We start from the raw sequence: 25,917 nt of genomic DNA, 5'->3' as shown, positions 1-25,917 counted from the left end.
GTTTTTCGACCGAATCGAATAGAAGAGCAAAATGGGTTACTATTTAAATCGCAATGAAATGGTGAAATGTATTTATAAACCTCAAAGAGATAATAATTCAATCTTATTGGAAATTTTGTCACGGAAAGCTCTACTACGTATATGTATTTGGTGTAGGGTAACATATAGTCAACCCCAACCGATTTTCGCCCTTTTATTACTGGTTGTTTAAACAATATACCCAAAAGCTAATTTTAAAAATTGTTTTGTTCGAAGATAGCATCGCCACTAAAATTATGTTATTATGTCAAAAATAAATAAAAACTGTGTCAGTTTCATACAAAAACAACAACAACAAAACACAACAAACTTCAACTACAATAAAAAAAAAACAAACAAATAAGTAGTAATAGAAAAAATTACCAAAGGAGGATAATAATAATGATGGTGAGGTTGGGAAGGCTAGAATAAAACTAAACACAGCAGACATTGTAATTAAAACTGTACCAAATGAAAATAGGCAACAAGAACGAAACAACAAATGAAATACATGCAATTTTCTACAACAAGTTGTGAACGAAAGAAATAGAACTGACATTTTGATACTCCGCACAAGTATGAGTGTGTGTGTATGTGTGTGTGTACAGAACATATTTTGTCTGACACAGCCGTCTGGTGGCGATATGGCCTTTAACACAGAATACAAGCGGCGTATACATAGAGGAAAACAATGAAAACCCCAACAAAATTTTTAGACAAACTTTTACATTAGGGCAATAAAATGCTATGGAAACATTGCAAACTTTCTCTATTTCCCAAAAAAATTGTAATTGTTCCAAATACAAATGCTGTAAGGGGAGGTGAGTATAAGGCTGAGTGGAGGCGTGATGGAAGAAATATAAGTTTTAACTTTTATTTCCATGTTATTAAGTGGAGATTTTTTTCTCACAGCTTTAAATTTAAAATTAATATATTTTTTACCGTCACTGGCTGAAAATTAGTAAAAAAATATCTGTCGAAAAGAAAGTAGCCATAAATTCTAATATAGAAAAATATGGTGAAAGTCAATAGCCATATCTGAACCGATTTTCATCAAAATTTGAAATACTTGCTTCTAGCCTGAATTCGGTCATATGTGCGAAAATCCACTCCATTTGGGCTGATATTAACGATTTGGTGCACAATCGACATGAAATCGGATAAAGATATATATTTCAGATATACCGATATTGATATATACTGCTATGAATTCATGTAATGGCTGTGGGGGACTAAAATCAAAGAAATTGAATAAACACCATATATAGCAGTTGTAGATACAGGGTGAGATAAAAACTGGAACCAAGTCAAACGCCATAATTTTAATTATTTTTTTTAATTTAAAACCAGTAAAGAAAGTCTTCAAGTCGGGCGGGGCCGACTTTATGATACCTTACACCACTTTGCTAATTAAGTAGAGCTCCACATAACAATTAAAAGTTTTTATGGGAGAATTCAATTATACACGCTATGATTATAATTATTATTTAAAGTTCAATGGACTAAATATGCCGAAGCATTTGTATCTTTTAAATTCGGAATTGTATTGCCCATTTGGTGCACAATTAATTTGAAATCTGAAAAAGATATATATGGGAGCTATATCCAAATCTGAACCGATCTCGATAAAATTTGGCAAAGATATTTCTGAGCTGTATTTGATATATTTCCCTGAATATCGTTGTTACGGAGTGCATATTACGGTTGTGGATATCAAATATAACAAATCGGATAAATAATATATATGGAGGCTATAGCTATATCTGAACCGATCTTCACCAAATTTGACATACTAGCTTCTAGACTCAATTCGGTCGTAAGTGCCAAATTCCATCCCATTTGGACAAATATTAGACGTTTGGTGCACAATAGAAGGTAAATCGGACGAAGTTATATATGGGAGCTATATCCAAATTTGAACCGATCTCGATAAAATTTAGCAAAGGTATTTCTGAGCTGTATTTGATATATTTCGCCAAATATTGTTGTTACAGAGTGCATATTACGGCGGCGGTGGACAAAAATAACAAATCGGCTGAAAAATATATATGGGAGCTATAGCTATATCTGAACCGATTTCGATAAAATTTGGCACACATATTTTCAGGCTTAATTTGGGTGTATATGCAAAATTCCATACAATTCGGGCTGATATTACACGTTTGGTGCACAATAAAAGGCAAATCGGACGAAGATATATATGGAAGCTATATCTAAATTTTGACCGATTATCTCCAATTTCAATAGGGTTCGTCCTTGGGCCAAACAAAAGATCTTTGCAAAATTTCATCTGGATCGGGCAATAAATGCGACCTGTACTTTGTTTATAAAAATACATGGACAGACGGACGGACGGACAGACGGACGGACGGACAGACGGACGGACGGACAGACGGACGGACGGACATGCATAAATCGACTCAGAATGTGATTCTATGCAGATCATCAAAAGGAACTATGGGTCTATCTCGTTTCCTTCTGCCTGTTACAAACAAATGCACAAAGACATAATACCCTGTCCACCTTGTGGTGTAGGGTATAAAAATTGACGCAAATAGCATCAAATCAAAGGCTTTAATACCCCTCCAGAATATTTTCGCGATAGTATTCGACAATTTATTCTGAAACTACGGTCGATAAATACGAGTGGAGAGAGACCATCGGCTGTTATGGCGGAGCATACCATCGCGTCAAGTAAACACGATCATTTTGTTTGTTTACAAACTGCTGGACAACGAATGTTTTCTAATCGGAGAAAACCAAATTCAGCAGTTCACCACCTGCGGTCAAGCAAAGCAACTGTTTAAATCTTTTGAGTCCATTTTCTGTTCTTTCTGTTATGGTGTAAGTTCTAACACTTTTTGGAATTTCAATGGCTTTATCCCGAGCTCTTTTTTCAATATTTGCCGACGGGAATACTGCGATATATTCAGCTTACGAGCCATTTTGCGGCCACTGCGAAATATATACAATGTATTTATACAAAGGAAGGGGATGTTAGCTAGAATACTTATATCTCAAGAATGGCTGGACCGATTTTGACAAATTTTGTCAACTAAGAATGCCCTCCTGATATAAAAGTATAAAATCCCATAAAAATATGCCAATAATGATGTTAATATATATTTTGTAGTATTTTTTGACATTTTTTTAGATTTTTTCATATTTTGCATGCAATTTTTTCAATATTACTTATAATATTGAAGTGTATTTTTTGTATTTGGTTGGGGTTATTATATACAGATTGAAAGTATCACGAAAATTGTCATAAGGGTAGGGTTAGGCTCAGAAGGGCTAGGTCTATTTTTTTTTTTTAAAGAAGTCCGCAATATATTTTTGTGTTGAAATGGGTCAACAACTAAAAATGTTTCTTATTTTGCAGCCGGAATAAAGATAAACCAAAGGACACGAAATGTCGCATGAAGTTAGTGTTTAGGACAGCGGGTAGAATGGACCAATACCTTTGTATGAAAAAATACCAGCATTACTTACAGGCGATATCCGAAATACACAGAAGCGAACATCTGTTTTTTTATTCTGATTTCGTTGACGAATATAGTCAAATATCGTAGACAAGCAAATCATAAATGAGTCAAAATTTGGAGATACAGTGGGGCCTCTTGCTTTTGGGATATCGCAAAATACTTAGGCGTCCAAATAAACCAAAAACAGAACAATTTAATATTTAAAATTTAATATCTGGACAGTGCTCTGTGACATAATTTCAAAAGGGAAATTTCCAGAATGGATTTGAACATAAGGGGGCTTCTAACATATTGTAGTGTTGTAAGGTATCACATAGTCGGCCCCGCACAACTATAGCCTTTGCTTACTTGTTATACCCTCCGCCATAGTATGGAGGGTATATTACGTTTGTCATTCCGTTTGTAACACCTCGAAATATAATTTTTAGACCCCACAAAATATTCTTGATCAGCATAAAAATCTATGTCGATTTAGCGATGTCCGTGCGTCTGTCCGTCTATCTGTCTGTCCGTCTGTGGAAATCATTCTAACTCCCGAACGAAATGAAGTAAGTTGATAAAAATTTACTCAATTATGTACTTTGTCTGCAGCACTTTTGGTATTAAATATGGACTATGTAGGTCCACATCTTCGTATAGCCCCCATATAACGGTACCTCCCGATAGTCGGTACTTTGTTGATTTTAGCTACATTATTCACCGAAATTCTTTCCAATTTGGTATTTTATGTTCGTAAAGGACGCTACAGCCTATAACAGGAGATTGTGAGTGCAGGTCCACGTTTTCGTATAGCCCACACTCTCCGATATTCGGTACTTTGTTGATTTTAGCGACATTATTCACCGGAATTGTTTCATATTGGTTATTTGAAGTACGTAATGAATACTACAACCGAAGACAAAAAATTGTATTTGCAGGTTCACGTCTTCGTATAGCCCCCATATATAAAGGTACCTCACGATATTCAGTATTTTGATGATTTTAGCGACATTATTCAACGATTTTTTTCAAGTTTCGCATTGTAGACCCTAATATGACGGCCACATTAGGTATTTTTAAGATTTCAGCAGAATTTTTAACGGATTTTATTTATTTATTTATTTATTTATTTTTTTTTTTTTTTGTAAATTGCCAAATTCGTTCCAAATGGTGAAAAATTGCCAAATTCGTTCCAAAAGTTCGACCCGGCCGAACTTACAGTTTTTTTATTTGCTGTTAATTTTTTTTTTTTTATTTTATTATGTTTTTTTGTGTATTATGTTCAAGTCTTCAGCATTCTTTACAAAATAAATAATTCAATCCCAGATACCATTTTTTAATTGTCACAATATGAAAAAAGGTTTATTTTTTATTTAATTTCCTATCATCAAACCAAGATATTGGAATTTTCAGAAAAATTTGTAAATGAAAAGAAATCCCTTTTGAATATTGAATGACAAGTAAAGACATTAAGGTAAGAATTAAAAGAACACCAGATAATCCTTACGAAAATCATCTACTCAACGAAAAGCAAAAAGATAAACATTTAAAAAATGACGGCAAAAATTTTAAGAAACACATGACGTTAACGGTTTTGCTTGCAACGGCTTTCCACTACAAAGTGCCATCAACTTTAACCTAAATACAATTTTTCATTTTCCGTCTATTACGATTATTTTAGAGAATTTTAAAGAAATCACAGAATCTCAGCATTATTTAAGGAGAACAACGGCGCACAACAATGCCTTGGAATTGTTTAAACAACAACAAGTACAACAACAAAACCCACAACTAAAGGCAAAGAAAAACTACCAGCCAAGCGGAGAAGTGTTGCAGCCTGCTATCAACAGCAATAATCTCAGAGTAAGGAGGCGAAAAACAAATCACAAACTTAAACAAACAACAAAACTATCAGTGACAATAATAACAACAACAATTGCTGTTGCAAGCGGAGAGCCAGGGCCTGCATTAGCTGCTAACCCCCATAACGGCAGCAACCGAGTCTGTACGAAATAAAAAATGGATACATCTTTGACCCAACGTTTTTCTAACCAAGCAGCAACGCAGCAACAACCAACGACCGGCTAAATGCAAAGATTTAACTCCTTGTGGCTGTGGAACCCTTTTGAAGAGTTTACAAACAAAACAACAGAGAACAAAAACAAACCCTAAGTAAATATTTAAAGGAGAAGAAAAAACAGGACAACAACAAAATAATCACCATAACAGCAGCAGCAGGAAGAGGAGAAGAAGAAGGTGGTCGCATACGACCATCCCCGAACAACAAGTGTGGAGGCAACACAACTCCAGCCACTATTTAAAACCATTTACAATATAACTACCAACACTACAGCACCACAACGTTGCCAGTGTTGTTGTTGTTGACGTTAACATTGTTACTGTTGGCTTTTCCCTCTCCCCTACCACTGGCATTTTCTCTGCTGGACGCTTTTTTGTCATCATCATCAGCATCAACGTCGTCGTTGTCGTCATCATGACCCGCTTTAAAATAAAAAACTTGAAAATTCTCTCATGTTGCCTCAGCATATGGTTCGTTATATTTGGTGCCCTACAATTGGTGCGCTGTAGTGAGTTTCCGGAACGGGAATGCTGTGACTTGACAACAACCTCCACCGTTAGCCCGTTGCCGTTGCCACCGGCGGCATTACCCACAGATAAAACGTTGTCAGCAACAACGGCCATACAGACAATATCGGTTGGCAGATCAGGTAAGTGAAATAGAAAAAAAAACCCAAGAACCAAAAAATAAGAGTAACACCAAAACCAACAAGAACAATGAAATTGTTGAGGAAAATGCCGTTTCATGGCTTTCCTTCAGTCCATCATTGTGTGTGAGAGAAAGAAAAAAATTACAACTATAAAAGAAGGCAAGTAGACTGTTTTTTCTTCTTCTTGGGAAAAATGCTGTTTCTGAGTGGACGCTAATTGCAAATAGTTTTTTTTTTGGAAATTTAAAAAATATGGCAGCTTATTAACTAGGCAGTGAATGGATAGAATGATTTCATCTAAGGCCAAGGAGATGGCATAATTCATTACTAAATATAATAAATACATACATCAATGTCGTCATTGTTATATCAATGTGAAACGAACAGATATAAAAATTTGATGTATACTGGGGCTCTCAGAAAAATACATATATTTAGAAAATTCTTCAAAGCTACGCACCTTGGAGCAAAAATATTGCCCACCCTTTAGATCGTTGCTGTAGTGAGCAAGTAACTTTGAATTGTCCTCTCAAACTTTTTTTTCCTCCCGAAAATGGCTAGAACATCTTCAAAATACGAAACTTCATGCTAATATTCATTTGAACCGAATTTCATTAAAGGAAAAAATAAAGGTCAATTGCCATCTTCTTTTCAGTCATCTTATTCTCAATTTTTCATATTCAGGGCTGTCATAGAAACCAATATTGTCACTATTGGTTTTAAAAACGACAAGAAAAAAGGACCACAAACGTGGATTTTTTAAAGAATTTTTAAAGGATATTTAAAGGACCATAAACGTGGATTTTTTAAAGGATATTTAAAGGACCATAAACGTGGATTTTTTAAAGATTTTTTTTAAAGGACTATAAACGTGGATTTTTTTAAAGGACTATAAACGTGGATTTTTTAAAGATTTTTTAAAGGACTATAAACGTGGATTTTTTTTAAAGATTTTTTAAAGGACTATAAACGTGGATTTTTTTTAAAGATTTTTTAAAGGACTATAAAAGTGGATTTTTTTAAAGATAACCACTACCACTGCTTACTTTATTTATAGCGACTTATTCCTTTTTTTATTTACTTAACTTTTACTGATATTTCAATGACAGCTAAACAAACAACACATGTAAGCAACAACAGCTTTTGTGACAGTCCTGTTTCTGTGACAGTCCTGATTAATTATATTTTTACTTTATATTTACAAAAGTCAGTGTATGTTCTTCAAAAAGTCCGAAAAAAAACTTCTACAAACAACAAGTATTCTTAAAATAGAAATATATTCTAAGAAGTGTAGGATTTTTCCCGGAAGCCTTAAAGTACTAAAAGAATCCTTGACATTTTTCGAGGGACGTTTAAAAATCTTATAAAGAAATATAAAATTCTGTAGAGAACGGTTTAGGTTTTTATAAAGTTTCATTATACCGATTTTACGATTGTTGTCCACCATATATGTAATATCAGCCCATATTGGATACATTTTTATACCCTACACAACATAGTGGTAAGGGTATTATGTCTTTGTGCATTTGTTTGTAACATGGAAAAGGAAGCGAGATCGACCCATAGTTACTTTTGAGGATCTCCATAGAATCACGTTCTGAGCTGATTTATGCATGGCAGTCCGTCTGTCCGTCCGTCCGTCTATCCATATATTTTTGTGAACAAAATGCAGATCGCGTTTAGTATCCGATTGAGATGAAATTTTCCAAACAACATTTGTTTGGCCTAAGGACGAACCGTATTGAAATTGGAGATAATCGGTAAAAATTTAGATATATCTCCCATATATATCTTCGTTGCACATACAACCAAATTAGGCCTCAAAATAAGTATGCCAAAGTTGATCGATCGGTTCAGATATAGCTATAGATCCCATATATATTGTTCATCCGATTTGTTATTTATGCACTCTGTAACAACAATATTTGGGGAAATATATCAAATGCAGCTCAGAAATACCTTTGCTAAATTTTATCGAGATCCGTTCAGATTTGGATATAGTTCCCATATATAACTTCGTCCGATTTACATTTGTGCATCAAACGTCTAATATTTGCACAAATGGGATGAAATTTGGCACTTACGACCGAATTGAGTCTGGAAGGTAGTATGTCAAATTTGGTGAAGATAGGTTCAGATATAGCTATAGCTCCCATATATATTGTTCATCCGATTTGTTGTATTTTTTACCCACAGCCGTAATATGCACTCCATAACAACGATATTCAGGGAAATATATCAAATACAGCTCAGAAATATCTTTGCCAAATTTTATCAAAATCTGTTCAGATTTGGATATAGCTCCCATATATATCTTTATCCGATTTCAAATTAATTGTGTACCAAACGGGCAATACAAGTCCGAATTTAAGAGATACGAATGCTTCGGCATATTTAGTCCATTGATCTTTAAATTATAATTATAATCCTAGCGTGTATGATTGAATTCTCCCATAAAAACTTTTAATTGTCATGCCGAGCTCTACTAAATTAGCAAAGTGGTGCAGGGCAGGGCCCCGCCCGACTTTAGGACTTTTTTTACTGGTTTTCATATTCAACCGAATTTTTGTATTAGGTGAAACTCTGTATTGGCTCCAATAAGTGTTTTTATACCCTCCACCGTAGTATGGAGGGTATATTAAGTTTGTCATTCTTTTGTAACACCTCGAAATATACATTTTAGACCCCATGAAGTATATATATTCTTGATCAGCATACAATTCTATGTCGATTTAGTGATGTCCGTCCGTCTGTGGAAATCACTCTCGCTTCCGAACCAAATGAAGTGTATTGATAAAATTTTACTCAAATGTATATTATGTCTGCAGGATTTTTCTCATTGAAAATGAGCCATGTAGGTCCACGTCTTGGTATAGGGCCCATACAACGGGACCTCCCGAAATTCGGTATTTTGATAATTTAAGCAACATTATTCACCGGAATTGTTTCAAATTTGGTAGTTGAAGTTCGTAATGGATGCTACAGCCTGTGACAGAAAATTGTCTATGCAGATCCAGGTCTTCGTATAGCTCCGATATAACGGTACCTCCCTATATACGGTAATTTCATGATGCTACATTATTCACCGTTTATAATATGGTAATGGCTTATAACAAACAATACCTATGTAGCTCCACGTCGTATAGACCCTAAAATATTCGGCTACATTCGGTGTTTTTAAGATTTTAACGGATTTTATTTTTTGAAAATTTTCAAATTCGTTCCAAATGGTGGAGGGTATTCAAAGTTCAGCCCGGCTGAAATTAATAGTTAATGTTAGTCCTTTTTCATCCCTTCACCGTAGAAAGGAGAGTATATTAAGTTTGCCATTTCGTTTATAACACCTCAAAATATACACTTTAGACCCCACAAAGTATATATATTCTTAATCAGTATAAGAGTACATGTCGATTTAGCAATATCCCTCCGTTTGTGGAAAGTCTTTTTGAATTAAAAATGGGCTACATCAGCCCGCGTTTTGGTATAGGCCCCATATAACTGTACCGGCGGATGTAATGTGTTTGTGTTTTTTTAGTCAGAATTTCATACCGAAGTTGCTGTTAATTGGGAATTTGTTTTCCCAGTATATAGGAAACATTCCGGTGTTTTGGGATAAACTCCATATAACTTTTCTTCCAAATATACGGAATTGGGTGATTTGTGTCACCGTTTACACCAGGATTGTTACAAATTTCATATTTGGAGTTTTTAATGAGTACTGCCACCTATGGCCAAAAATTGCCGATACAGTTCCACATTATTCACAGAACTGTACCTCCCTGCACACGGTATTTTGACGATTTTTGCTACACCTTTTACCAGAATTATGTCAAATTCGGAATGTAGAGTTCGTAGTTTGCACTGCATGCTATGACAGAATAGTGTCCATACAAATTCACGTCTTCGTGTAGGCCCCATTAAGGGTACTTCCCAATATTTAGTATTTTGATTATTTTATCTACATTTTTTAACAATTAACAATAGCAATAATCTTAAACATGGAGTTAGCAGTTCATAATAGGCACCGTATGACCTCTTATAACGGTAACACCTGATATTCGGATCTTTTAAAATTATGGCGGAATTTTTCAGCGGAGTTTTATTACATTTTGCAAGTTCCTTCCAAATGGTGGAGGTTATTAAAATTTCGCCCGGCCGAACTTTGCCACATTATTATGTGTTTTCTTTTTTCCTTTGAAAACTTGTTTGACATTTTGTGGAAGGAGAAGAAGGAAGTAAAAGGAAGAATTTATCGATATATTCCGTAGTCTAGCTATGCAAAATATTTGGCTTACGCGAAGTGGAAATCCATCAGTCTCGGATTTCCTATAATCTTCAGATTTCCTTCAGAGCTAGCGACACCCATTATTAAAAAAAAAACTGTAAAGAAAGCTTTAAGTCGGGCGAGGCAGACTTTATGATACCCTACACCACTTTTCTAATTTAGTAGAGTTGCGCATAACAATTAAAAGTTTTTATGGGAGAATTCAATCATACACGCTATGATTATAATTATAATTAAAGGATCAAAGGACTAAATATGTCGAAGCATTTGTATCTTTTAAATTCGGACTTGTATTGCCCATTTGGTGCACAATTAATTTGAAATCGGATAAAGATATATATCCAAATCGGAACCGATCTCCATAAAATTTCGCAAAGATATTTCTGAGCTGTATTTGATACATTTCCCTGAATATCGTTGTTACGGAGTGCATATTACGGCTGTGGGTAACAAATGTAACAAATCGGATGAACAATATATATGGGAGCTATAGCTATATCTGAACTGATCTTCACCAAATTTGACGTACTAGCTTCTAGACTCAATTCGATCCTAAGTGCCAAATTCCATCCCATTTGGACAAATATTAGACGTTTGGTGCACAATATAAGGTAAATCGGACGAAGTTATATATGGGAGCTTTATCCAAATCAAAACCGATCTCGATAAAATTTGGCACATGTATTTCTGGGCTGTATTCGATATATTTCCCCAAATATTGTTGTAAAAGAGTGCATATTAAGGCTGCGAAGGACAAAAATAAGAAATCGGATGAACAATATATATGGGAGCTGTAGCTATATCTGAACCGATTTCGATCAAATTTGGCACACTTATTTTCAGGCCTAATTTGGTTGTATGTGCAAAATTTCATATTATTCGGGTTGATATTACACGTTTGGTGCACAATAAAAGGCAAATCGGACGTAGATATATATGGGAGCTATATCTAAATTTTGACCGATTATCTCCAATTTCAATAGGGTCATCCAAATATTTCTTGCGGTTTGATGTGAATATTTATTTAAAAAAGCAAGTTAAAATTTAGTACTTATACAGTTAGTGTATATGTTTTCAAAGCCACCATTATATCTCAATTCCAGATACCAACAGAGACCTTAATATGAGGATTGAGGATTCCAGACCTATCCCTTCACCCAATACGAACTTTAATACCATTTAGCACTTTTCGTACAAATTTTGGACACATAAACAAACCACCGCCAATTCTCAAACACATATACCATCAGTAATTTAAATATCAACTTTCAGCCCATCCCTTCAACTAATACCAAACATGGTACCATTAAGTTCTTTTCGGAAGCCATCTCCATATGTTCAGGCTACAAATGAAAGAAATAATATTAAATTCTAGATTTCAAGCACTATTGGTCCATCCAATACCTAATTCTACCAAATATAGTACTATTTAGTACTTTTCGCCTTCTTGTAGTACACATTTACAAAACCATCACAAACCAACCACCAATAGGAAACCAATACGAAATTTCAAAATTCCAGCTTTATCCGTTCACCCTAAACCAAACTGTTCCAATTTTAGTACTAACTTTATGTATCAAACTTACTTTCTAAACTTGCAAGTTTTTAGCTCTATCCGTTCACATAACATCAAATGATACCATTTTACAACTTTTCGTAAACTTAAAGTTCGAAAACCTGTGATACATCTATTCTGCACCTCATCACCGCTTCTCATTCTAAATTTCAGAATTCTAGCTCATTCCGTGTGCCCAATACACAGTATTTTGGTACATTTTATTATTTTCCGTACCCTTTTAATACGAATTTTCGAAAACTTAAGGCTACACGATAACTGATTGTTCCTTTATGATATCGAACAAGAGCAATAGATTTCGTTATTTGTGTGTGTTTTTTTTTATTAAGAACCCGCTTATGTGCCAGTGTGTGTTTGGTCATGTGTCTTAGGGGTAAAATTGATTTCAGGAAATATGTTAACTTTGTTGAAAATGGATTTCCGTTTTGTATTTAAAAATAATTACCCCTCTCCCAAATGTGCGGCTTTTTTAAGAACACACATTGAATGCGGCATTAAAAATTCTCTTTATTTGGATAATTTTCTTATAATAGCTTGAAAAGAAAACTTAATTTCACTAGACTATGAACAGCTCGAAACAATACTTCTCCACTTATACACTAACGATTTTCTTCTATGTTCTCCCTCGCTTTCTTTCTTTGTGTTTATAATTAACAAATTTATTATTCATAATGTATTCGTGGAAATGATTTTGAAATTGTATTTTATATGCAAATTAATAGAAACAGCAATGTGTGTATGGCAGTCGCATAGCCACACGCATAATAAGCGAGAGCGACAGCAATTGAATGAATATTGTGCATAGATAGATAGAGTGTATGTTCTTGTGAGCTATACATTGTGGAAATAATACCCTTTTGGACGGAGACACACAATAGATAAATTGGGTGAAAACACATGGCTTCTTAGTTAGCATTGGCTGGATATATTGCAATTTTTACTTATGAGGGCATTGATGGCCAGAGTAACATTTATTGTGAACTGTGTACTTTGCGAAAATTGACAGGTGGACAGACAATCATTGCATCAAGTATGTTGGTTTGCAATTATGTGTAGCCGGGTGGTTTCTGAGGGATTAGAGACCCTGATCCCAAAATATATAAGGGAAGTGGGAGGAGCAGTATATCCGCATAGTTTTTTAGGAGGAAGACTAAAGAAAAAATATTTTCTATTCTATTAAAATAAACATGATATTGCATGGAGGCTATGTTATGATAACATTTTTTCAACCAAAATAGGTGTAATTCTAGGTATACAGAATCGCATTCGTAAAAAAAATATTAATTGTCCACTGTTTTGTGTACGCTTTGCATTATGGTACCTTTAGACTTGCAAGTTTTTTGGGATTTAGACAAATTATTCAAAAAAAAAAATTAATCTTAAGGCTAACGCTATATTCGAATTTTAAGGTTTTTTAAACAGTATATTTGATAATTAATTAAGTTTTCAAAATCAGGAAGGTTAAAAAGTTCCACACGTTATTTCTGGCTACTCACGCTATAAATATAAAAAAATATTGGAATATGCGAAAATTGAAGCACATTGGAACCTATTTCTACACAATATTCTTCTTCCTCTCATCAGGAAAAGTTAATTGTAAATACTAATAAAGTTCTAATGAAAAATACTTGAAATCGGACTTATTCTTACCATTTATGAATGTAATCCGAAGATCTCTATCAAATTTGATAACATTTTGAGATAAATTGAGATAAAATTAAAATTTATGATAAATAATTTTGTCTTTGACGTCATCCTTCTAAAATGATGCTTCGTTTGAGATTTTAGCGCAAACTCACACAAAGTCCGGCTTTAAGCCGAAAATTTGTTCTTCATATTTATGAATTGCTGACGTTTAGGTAAAATTAGAATTTTGACGACTTCCAAGATCCATAATAAAAATATGACCAGGAAGACCACTTTGCTGACTCGCTTGATGTTTAACATTAACAGCAAAATATTCCTTGTATTTGTATCTGCAATACGAGGTTTTTTGGCCTCCTTAAATCCAATAAAAATACTTTGAAAACCAATGTCTCATGACCGCCTTAAATCCAATATAAATTCTTAATTCCTCCTTAAGGTCAACAAAATACTTTATGAAAATTCACATTTCTTGGCCTTCTTAAAAACTCTTAAAAAATCCAAATTTCTTAGGGAACTTTTATTAACCTTAAGGAGGTTAATAAAAGTTCCCTAAGAATCCCTGTTTTTTTTTTTTTGCCTCCATGAAAATTCTTTAAAAATGTCCACGTTTAATGACCTAATTAATTCAAATAAAAGTTATTTGAAAAATCAACGTTTCCTATCCTTCTTAAATCCAATAAAAATTCTTTAAAAATCTACGTTTCCTATCCTTATTAAATCCAGTAAAAAATCTTTAAAAATCCTATCCTTCATAAATCCAATAAAAACTCTTTTAAAAATACATGTGTCCTACCCTCACTAAATCCAATAAAAATCTGATAAAAAATCCATGATTTCCGGCCTCTTTAAGGTCAATAAAAATTCGTTAAAAAATTCACGTTTCTGGTCTCTTAAGATAAAAAACCAAAAAAGGCCAGTGAAAATTGTCTAGAAAAAATGTTTTTAGGCATCCTTAAGGTCAATCAAAAAATCTGTGAAAATTCACGTTTACTGTCTCCTTAAATTCAATGAAAATGGTCTAAAAATCTACATTTCTTGTCCTCCTTAAATTCAATGAAAACAAATTTCATTTGTTTAAAAATCCACGTTTCTTAACCCCCATGTTTCTTGGGCCACATAAAACAATAAAAATTATTTAAAAATCTACGTTTCTTAACCTCCTTAAGGCCAATAAAAATTGTTTAAAAATCCACGTTTCTTAACCTCCTTAAAAAAAAATCCAATAATAATTGTTTAAAAATCAACGTTTCTTTGGTTCCCTAAGGTTAATAACATATTCATTTTCAACCAAAAAATTCGATCCTAAACTTTTTCGCCTGAGTGTAGTTAACGAGCTTCCTATTCAATTCATTTTTGAATGACACACTTCCTCTTTTTTTGTATTTCCTGGACATTATACAAATCGATCGATATTCAACATACTCTGTATTTGTATTGGTAATGACCAGTACTGGTTGTGGGTAATGTTTTTTTTTTTTTTTTTTTTTTTCTTATGGCAGCCACTGCCTTCAGTATCTAAAGTATATATTTACCAAGGTTTATGTGCGTCGTCCACAAGCAACTTGTCTCATGGCTCGATACGAATGTTTGTATAAATGGAAAATTAACTTTGAAGTGGTCATGTGCACAATATTGAATGAACATTTACTTGGTACATGCAAACCAAAAGACGGACAATATTTCTTTCCCATTTGAGCTTTTGTTTGGAGGGCCACCACACTTGTTCCATTTCAATGTGTTGTGGCAAAGCAGAAATAAGTTTTAAGGACATCTAGGGAAAGAGGAAACATGCAAGGCATTTGAACCGTAGTATATAATCATTTTGTCATTTATGTTTGTGGATGGGCGTGTATGGAACGTTTATGACGTACACCTGTCTGTGGCAGAACTTTTTTTGTACTTTCAAGCATTTGAAATTTAAAGGCATGGTTCGAAACAGTATTGGTCATATATTCGATCATTTTACGACTTCAATGTAAGGGGTATATATATATATTTTTTTTTTTTTTTTTTTGGGTTTCCTTTGAAAAGTGACTAAAGTAACTACACATGAATGCCAATAAGAAATTCGTATTTTTTGTGAAATTTAAATTTATAAAAGGTTTATGGCTACATTCCGAAATGTGGACCCATGTAACAATTTCTATTGCCAAGGAGAAGCTGTATTATATTTTTTAGAAATTCTGTATAGAAATTCTTATCTAGAATTAACGCTCAGATAAAACGGATGAAGCTAGAATGTTGAAATTTTGCAGTTTTGGTGCATAGATGTGTATTAAGACTGGATTTTAGGAAATATGTACTAGAAGGGCATAAAAAGTATTAAAATTAAATAAAAATTGAATAATTTGTGCAGGACAAACGGAATGAGCAAGAATTCTAAGTTTGAATGAGAGTCACTGATGGAGTGCAAGATACATGTACCAAAGTGTTTATGGAAATTCGCACTTTTAAGTTACGAAAAGTTCTAAAATTGTACCATTCGGCATTATTTGAACGAATAGAGTTCTGCGAATCCAGGTTGGAAAGTAAATTTATATTGTATGAAGGTGCTTCTGGAAATTGTGTACTAAGTGAGCCTACCGCACAAAATGGTACTCAATTTGGATAGGTTTGGTTTACGATGAACCGATGATGCTGGAATTATGAAATTTTATTTATTTAGGTCGCTGTTTGTTGTTAGTTTTGGAAATGTGTACTAAAAGTGCACGAAAAGTACTATATAGTACTATATATGGTACAATATGCATTGGGGTAAAAGATGGTGCTTGGAATCTGAAATTTGCTATTAGCGTCGCTTTTCATGTGTAGCCTAGACATATGGAGGTGGTTTCGGAAACGTATGCTATAGTTTTATGAAAAGTGCTGAACGGTACTATATTTGGTAATGGTTGAAGAAATAGGGTTGGAACTCTCGAATTTGATGTCGCGGTCTCTATTGGCGTTGTTTCGAAAATGTGTACTATAATTATACAAAAAGTACTGAATGGTACTATATTTGGTTTTGGGTGAAGAGATAGAAATAAAATGATAAAATTTGAAATTTAATAAAAAACCCATATTGTCTGCGATGGATATTTGGTGATGGTTTGGAAAGTCGTCCTATATTCGTACAAAAAATACTAAATGGTACTAAATTTGATATTGAATAAAGGACAGGGCGGGTATACTCAAATTTGATACTGATGCCTCTGTTGGTATTTGACATTTGAGATATGGACGTGGTTTTAAAAGTGTGTACTAAAATTGTACAAAAAGTACTGAATTGTACTATATTTGTTTTTGGTGAAGAGATAGAGATAAAATTATAAAATTTTATAATTAAGTTACCCATGTGTTGGAGATTTGGTAGTGATTTGGAAATGTATCCTATATTTTTGTACGAAAAGTACTAAATTTAGTTTTGAGTGAAGGGATGGGGCTGGAATCGTCAAATTTGGTATTGAGGTCTATTAGCATCTTCTGGTGGTTTCGGAAATAATACGAAAAGTACTAAATAATTCTAAATTTTGTATTGGTTAAAGTAATAGAGTTGAAATCCTACATTTTAATATAGTTGCCACCTTCTGGGTCTGTGGCTAGGACGTGCAGTCAATTTTGGAAATGTATATTATAATTATTCGAAAAACAACCTAGTACTAAATTAGGTATGGGTGAGGGGTAGGATTGGAATCCTCAAATTTGATATAAAGTTCTCTGTTGCTATCAGGAATTGAGATCTGGAGGTGCTTTCGGAAATGTGTACTGTAATTGTACGAAAAGTACTTAATAGTACTAAATTTGGTTTTGGGTGAGGGAATAGGATTGAAATCCTGAAATTTAATATGAATGTCAATATTGGTGTTATTGGTGGAGAGTAGAAGCTGGTTTGGAATATGCGTATTATAATTGTACTAAATGTAATAAATTTGGTATTGGGATAGGGCTAGAATCCCGAAATTTCATATTGAGGTCTCTGTAGGTATCTGATATACCAGAGGTGGTTTTGAAAATGCGTAAAAAGAACTAAATGGTACTAAATTTGGTGTTTTGCGAAGGCATAGTGATGAAATCCTGGATTTTGATATGGATGTCACTGTTGGTGTCTGTGATTAAGATATGGAGGTGGTTTTGGAAATTCGTATTATAATTTTTGGAAAAGTACTAAATGATAATATATTGGTAATATTGGGTGATAGAAGAGGACTGGAATATTCAAATTTGATATTTAAATCTCTGTTGGTATTTGGAATTGAAACTTGACGGTGGTTTTGGAAGCGTGTACTCTAATTGTTCGAAAAGTACTAAATAGTACTAAATTAAGTAAATAGTGCTATAACTAAGATAAGACTGGAATATTCAAAAATGATATTTTGGTCTCTGTTAGTATTTGGAATCGAATCTTGAAGGTGGTGTTGGAAATGTGTACTGTAATTTTACGAAAAGTACTAAAAGGTACTAGGAATTGTGTGAAGGGATAGGACTGGAATATTCAAAAATGATATTTAAGTCTCTGTTAGTATCTGGAATCGAAGCTTGAAGGTGGTTTTGGAAATGTGTACTGTAATTGTACGAAAAGTACTAAATAGTACTAAATTTGGTTTTTGGGTAAAGGGATAAAGCTGAAATCATTGAATGTGATATGTATGCCACTGGAAATGCGTATTATAGTTGGACGAAAAATACTAAAAAGTACTAAATTGGTTATTTGGTGAAGGGAAAGAGCAGGAATCCCGAAATTTGATATTGAGGTCTCCGTTGATGTCCGGAATTGAGATATGGAGGTGGTTTTGGAGATGTGTATTATAATTGTACGAAAATTACTAAATAGTACTAAATTTGGTATTGGTTTAAGAAATAGAGCTAACATCCTAAATTCTGTTATAGAGCCCACTGTTCGTGTCTGTGGTTAAAATATGTTGGCGGTTTTCGAATTGTATACTGTAATTCTTCAAAAAGTACTAAATTTGGTATGGAGTTAAGGAATAGTGGTTAAATCCTAAAATTTGATACAGGTGCCACTGTTTGTGTCTGTGATTGAAATATGGAGGGGGTTTTGAAAATGGGTACTATAATCGCCTAAATTTGGAAATATGTAAAATAACAGAGCTGCTGAAATCCTGAAATTTAATATTGAAGTCTCTGTTGGTATCTGAGATAAGGATATGGAGATTGAATTGGCATGTGGCTAGAAAGGAAATATCAGTAAAACTATGTACTCCATACAACAGCCAAAAAAATTAAATTTGGATATCACAAACAATTTCCAATTTAAAGATCTCCAGAATTTTCAATTTTGAACAACGTAGACAGTGAAACACTTGTTAACCCCTTTAGTTTTTCCTGTGGCTAAAATTGAAGAAGAAATAAAAATAGCAATTGAAATTCAATCGATATACTGCATACACACACACACACACACACACACACACACACACACACACACACACTTTAATATTTGTTCCTTTTTCAATTATGGTTATTTTTACACAGGCCAAGTCAATGCTGCTCTCTACGCTGCCCCCTCATGAACTGCCCATCAACGGTACAATCACTTGCCACTTTCTTATGTCTCGTAAGTGTGTGTGTGTGTGTTTGTGTGCGTTAAAAATGGGAGGGAAAGAAAACTTGTTGTAACAGCTATAGTTGGTTATGAAGGGGTTATTGGACTATTGGCTACATTGCCATTATTAAAAATTTATAAACTTGTGTTGTAACAGCTCGTATACCAACTGCATACATACATACATACATCCTGTCTGCCTGCCACCATATTCACTCATATGTATGTATCTGTGTGAGAAAGTTCCAGTTCAGTCCATTTTATCCATTTATGACAGAGTAGCCAGCCAAGCCATTCAGCCAGCAGTTGTCCAGTCAATTCCTGGACAATTGACATTTTTAATATGCTACTAATTTGACAGCAAAATGCAATTTAATAATATTTGCTAACGGCGAGTAGAGAACTTGGAAGAGAAAAGTGCATACAAAATGCCTGCAATTGAAAAGAACACGATTTTCTTAAAAACAAAAAAGAATTAAAAGAAAATTAAATGATATAACAATTTTCTCTTGGTATGTTGGCAATTTAGGTCAGAAATTAGTTCAGCAAATAAACAAAGGCTTTTGTTTAAATAACAATTTCCTATTTCGTTAATACTGTAAATGTTAGATAACAACTGACGTTGAATCTATATAAATAAATAAGTGAAGTTAGTGACTGACTTACTGACCGATGAGGATTGATCTTGATTCGAAGCTGTCAGATGGTTTTGGATTTTCGGAAATTCGTACTAGAACTGTACATAAAGTGGTAAAAATAATTAAATATGGTATCCTTTGAACCAGTGGATCCAGAACTCTTAAATTTTAAATGAAGCTCACTGATGGAGTGTATGATACATGCACAAAAGTGTTATGAGTGTACGAAATGTACTATAATGTACTACATTGCTATAATATACTACATAATGTGAACGGTTAGAGCTAATAACTTTAAATTTAGAACGGGAATCAAGGATGAGGAGTAGGGTCGATGTAAAGATGTATACGAAAAGTAGTACTAAACTTGAAGGAACGGATGAAGTGTAGAATTGTGATATGGAGGTACTTATGCGCATGAAAAGTACTAAAAGGAACTAAATTTGGTACAATTTCGATTTGGGTGAACCAATATGTCTGGACTTCCGAAATTGGAAAATAAGATTACTATTACATTTTAGGATTGGGTTATGTAGGAAGATTTGAAAATTCATTCTTATGTGTATTAATTGCTACTAAAATAAGCACAATTTATATTTTGGAAAAACCAATAGAGTTGGAATCCTGAAATTTGGGATAAACATTTCTGGTGGAGAGTAGGTTTGGGATATCGATGTAGTTTTCGAAATTTGTACTTATGTGTACTATATGGTATTGAATTACCATATACCATTAAAAAATTCGAAATTAAGATTGCTGTCGAAGTGTAGAATTGGGATATGCAGGTAGTTTTGAAATTTTATAGTTGCACACGGTAAGATAAAAAACTGCAACAAAGTCAAACGCCATAATTGTTAATTTTTTTTTTTTAATTTTATTGAATGATAGCAAAAAATGTCGAAAATAGTATCAAATTTTAGAATATGTTTAGATTTGTTCGAATTGTTCACCTTTGGTACGAATTATGGTCTTCAAACGGCCAATGCAACCGTCACACGCCGCCCGAATTTTGCTTTGCGGTATTTTGGCCCATTTCCGGCGAAGCGCTAGTTGGAAGTGATCGACACTTTGGTATTTTTAGTGCCAATCTTGCTTTCCAAAATACTCCAAACACAACTGTCCATAGATAGGTATCCGGAGATTTTTGTGGCCATTGTGCACTGGAAATTAAGCGAGGAACCTCATTTTGTAACTAGTTTTGGGTGGCGCGTGCTGAGTGCGATGGTGCTGAGTCCTGTTGGAATGTCCAAGGTCTGCGGCCAAAAAATACACCCTCCAGAATATTTTTGCGATAATATTCTGCATTTATTTTGATGCCACGGTCGATTAATACGAGCGGAGAGCGACAATCGGCTGTTATGGCGGCTCGCACCATCACCATGGCCGACGCTTGAGTTCTGGTGGCCAACAGAAGCTGCACATTGTCACCTGACATCTTTGGCAAGTAAACACGATCATTTTGTTCGTTTACAAACTGCTGGACAACAAATGTTTTCTCATCAGAGAAAACCAAATTCGAGCTCATTTTCCAATATTTTCCGAATGGAATATTGCGATATGTTTAGCTCACTAGACATTTTTTGGGCACTGCGACGCGGGTTTCGATTAAGTCGCTTCTTTTATTTTCGAAACATTTCTGCTGATGTTGCGTTGCTTCTTCCGTCCACTTCCTTGACGTCGGGATACGCTACCAGTATCACGGTAACGAGCGAAGATTTATTCACATTTAAATGCTGGAGTGCTCTAACGATAGCCACTTGTGGTTTTCCAGCCAAATATAAAGAAATCACACCATCACGCTTGAATTCCATCACGAATAACTTTTTTTCTGGAAAATTCTCACCCAAATGCTTTTGTTCGCTTGTAAACAATATAATGAGCTGTCACTGGAATAACTTCAACAGCTGTCGGACGAGTGGCTTAGAAATGACAGCAGTCTGAAGTTGGTTGCAGTTTTTTCATCTCACCCTGTATTTCGAAGAACCACCCACGTAGATCCAGCTTTTGAGAATTTTTGATAATTTGCTTCGTTCATATGTAATTGATTGAATTTTATTTCAAAATCACAGCATCTATGCTATTCATTCAAAACATATTCTCTGTCAATTTCCACTTAAGAATCTCATTCCTGTTAAAACATTTACAAGTAGCTTTCATTCATTTATTTCATTATAACTTTGATGTATTTCTCAAGAAATTGCAAAGCCCTTCACTTAAAATCTTCTACAAAATCGACTTTTCACAACAAATTACATTCATTAAAACTAACATTTCAAATAATTTATAAGGATGCATGACACGATCTACAAGTAAATGTTTTACCAGAAAAAAAGAAAACACCCACCCTCTTGACCTTGTCGTTGAAGAAAAACCATCAACGTCAGAGGCTTTGTTAGTCGACATTATGTATGCAGGGCCACGTTTAAAAGATTTTTGTTAACAAATGTTGTGGTAGAGTTTTCTTTCACTTTTTTTTCCATTTTTTTGTCTCCTTGAGATGCAGCTACATCAACGTCGTTATTCATAAGATGCATTTCAAACAAACCAACCAACCAACAAACAAAAAAAAAGAATGCATAACCACAAACGGAGGCGACAGGCGAAAGTGGAAGTAAAACTGCAGCAAAATGTCAACAACAAGAAAGATGAATAACCTAGAACGAAATGGGCGACATAGACCGCATCACACAAGAAACGAAAACTTGAATAGCAAAAGAAAAATTTATATATATGCATGTTGTGGTTTATTATGCATCTCAAATTTAGTAATGTTTGCTCAAAAATAGGCTCATTCGGTATGCAAAACATCAACAGTTGCAGCAGCAGGAAAAAACAAAGAACGGCTGGGGAAAAAACTTCAGCAACCGAGCAAACATGTCGTTGTTGTTGCCTTATTTATGAATTCATTGCATTCATGTTAAAAAGACGAAGTCATATTTTATATGTACATATCTGTTGATCGGACAAAATACATACATAATGGAAAATATATGCATCAACCAATATCTTGTTGAACATAACTACCCAGCAACATTTTCGAAGCTAGATGAAGTGAATAAACCATTCTGCATTTACAGTAGGCTGAGAATAATTGGTTATTCCTTGAGCACAATCAAAACGCGAAATGGACTTACTTTTCCCAATTACAAATAATGAGCAACATGACACAATGTGGGCGTTGACGAATCAGGAAAAACAGGTAAATGCTATACGTTCGGCCGGTCAGAACTTTGAATACCCTCTACAATTTGAAAAGAATTTGCCATTTAAAAGAAAAAAATCCGTTAAAAATTCAGTTAAAGTCTTAAAAATACCGAATTTAGCCATTATATTAGGGTCTACACGACGACATGGACCTGCATAGGCATGTTTTGTCATAAGCCATTACAATATTCAAATGCGAAACATCAGAACAAATCGTTTAATAATGTAGCTAAAATCATCGAAATACCGAATATAGGAAGGTACCATTATATGGGGGCTATACGAAGACGTGGACCTGCACAGACAATTTTCTGTCTTAGGCTGTAGTATCCATTACGAACATCAAATACGAAATTTGAAACATATCCGGTGAATAATGTCGCTAAATTCATCAAAATATCAAGAAACCCTTATATGGGGGCTATACCAAAAAGGTGGACCTGCATAGACAATTTTCTGTCATAGGCTGCAGTATCCATTACGAACTTCAAATATCAAATTTGAAACAATTCCGGTGAATAATATCGCTAAAATCATCAAAATACCGAATATCGGGAGGTACCATTATATGGGGGCTATACGAAGACGTGAACCCGAACGGACAATTTTCTGTCATTCCATTACGAACTTCAAATACCAAATTTGAAACATTAACGGTGAATAATGTCGCTAAAATCATCAAAGTACCGAATACCGGAAGGTACCGTCATATGGGGGCTATACGAAGACGTGGACCTGCACGGACAATCTTCTGTCATAGGCTGTACTATATATTGTGAACTTCAAATACCAATTTTTAAACGATTCCGGCAAATAATGTCGCTAAAATCATCAAACTACCGAATATTGGAAGGTACCATAATATGGGGGCTATACGAAGACGTGGACCTGCATACAAAAATATTTGTCATAGGCTGTAATACCCATTACGAACTTCAAATACAAAATTTGAAACATTTCCGGTGAATAATGTTGCTTAAATCACCAAAACTACCGAACATAGGGAGGTATGACATGGAGGCTATACGAAAAAATGAACCTACATGACCCATTTTCAATACTAAAAGTCATGCAGACATAATATACATTTGAGTTACATTTTATCAACCTACTTCTATTCGTTCGGAACCTAGAGTGATTTCCACAGACGGACAGTCGGACGGACATCGCTAAATCGACATAGAATTTTATGCTGATGAAGAATATACTTCGTGGGGTCTAAAATGTATATTTCGAGGTGTTACAAACGGAATGACAAACTTAATATAACCTCCATACTATGGGAGGTGGGTGGAGGGTATAAAAATAGTAATCCTAGCAATTGCCCACTACTTTTTCAGCGAAAAGTCAACCTTAAAAAATAATAGATTCGTTCCAACAGTTTTAATACTCCACCCTACACAGCAACAGTGACCTTGATAACAAATTTCATAATTTTATCCCAACGCCCAACTGCACATTTAGTGGTATTTTGCACTTTTCGTACATTTATAGTACGAATATCCAAAAAAAAGCTCCTTCTTTCCACAAATGACAAAAACAGTGACATCCATATCAAATTTCAAGTTTCCATTTCAAATCAAATTTTAAGTTTCCATCTCAACTCAAATTTAGTAGCATATAGTACTTTTCGTACAAAAATAGTACACATTTCGAAAACCAACTTCATATCTCAGCTCTAAGTACCATAAGAGAAATCAAAACCATTTAGTACTTTTCTTACAAATATGGGACGCATTTCCAAACCTCAGACAATTGTATCTCCATCACTTCATCCAATATCAAATTTAATACCATTCAGTACTCTTATACAATTATACTACACATTTCCGAAACCACCTCCTTCTCTTCACTCTACAGCGACATCGATATCTGTCTGTTCGTCTGTCTGTTGAAATCACGATACAGTCCATATTATTGGACGTAGACCTTCAAAATTTGGTAGAACAATTTGTATTGTGTCTAGGATGCTTGGTACTGAAAATCGGTCCATGTTATGGTGTAGCCGCTATATATTGGTACCTCCCGATATTCGGTTTTTTTGATGATTTCCGCCACATTTTTCCACGTATTTGTTTAAAATTTGGTATGTGTAGGTCATAATGGGTTCTAGTTCCAGTGGCGGAACATTGTATATATAGGTCCATATTTTCTCATATCCCCCATATAACAATTCCTCCCAATATTCGGTATTTTTATTGCCAAATTTTTCCACGGATTTGTCTATGTCTCAATGGGTTTTTATATAAGACTTGCAATAGATAGCAATCCTTGTAGTATAAAGTTGTCTAAATGGGTACCCTTTTTGGTATGGCCCCCCATATTATTATTATTATTATTATTATTATTATTATTATTATATTATTATTATTATTTTTATTATTATTATTATTATTATTATTATTATTATTATTATTATTATTATTATTATTATTATTATTATTATATTATTATTATTATTATTATTATATTATTATATTATTATTATTATTATATTATTATTATTATTAATTAGTATTATTATTATTAATTATTATTATTATTATTATTATTATTATATTATTTATTATTATTATTATTATTATTATTATATTTATTATTATTATTATTATTATTATTATTATTAGATTATTATTATTATTATTATTATTTTATTATTATTATTTATTATTATTATTATTATTATTATTAGTATATTTATTATTATTATTATTAATATTATTATTATTATTATTATTATTATTATTTTATTATTATTATTATTATTATATTATTATTATTATTATTATTATTATTATTATTATTATTATTATT

At 33.6% G+C, this 25,917-nt stretch overlaps 1 protein-coding gene across 2 annotated transcripts in view; it reads left to right on the top strand.

Annotated features, from left to right (window-relative positions):
* The first annotated feature begins 5,170 nt into the window (after positions 1 to 5,170).
* Positions 5,171 to 25,917, top strand: part of LOC105262498 (uncharacterized) — a 433,330-nt gene continuing 412,583 nt past the window's right edge. The window contains exon 1 of one of the 2 annotated variants that reach the window (XM_059128635.1): positions 5,171 to 6,211. In XM_059128635.1, the coding sequence (XP_058984618.1) occupies positions 5,977 to 6,211 (235 nt within the window). In that variant the 5' untranslated portion in view covers positions 5,171 to 5,976. The remainder of the gene's footprint in view (positions 6,212 to 25,917) is intronic. The other variant, XM_059128637.1, reaches the window with a different exon arrangement.

Source organism: Musca domestica, unplaced genomic scaffold (assembly GCF_030504385.1).
Source record: "Musca domestica strain aabys unplaced genomic scaffold, Musca_domestica.polishedcontigs.V.1.1 56, whole genome shotgun sequence".
Lineage (NCBI taxonomy): Eukaryota > Metazoa > Arthropoda > Insecta > Diptera > Muscidae > Musca > Musca domestica.
Note: the sequence above shows the minus strand (reverse complement) of the source record. Positions and strands in the feature narration are given on the sequence as shown.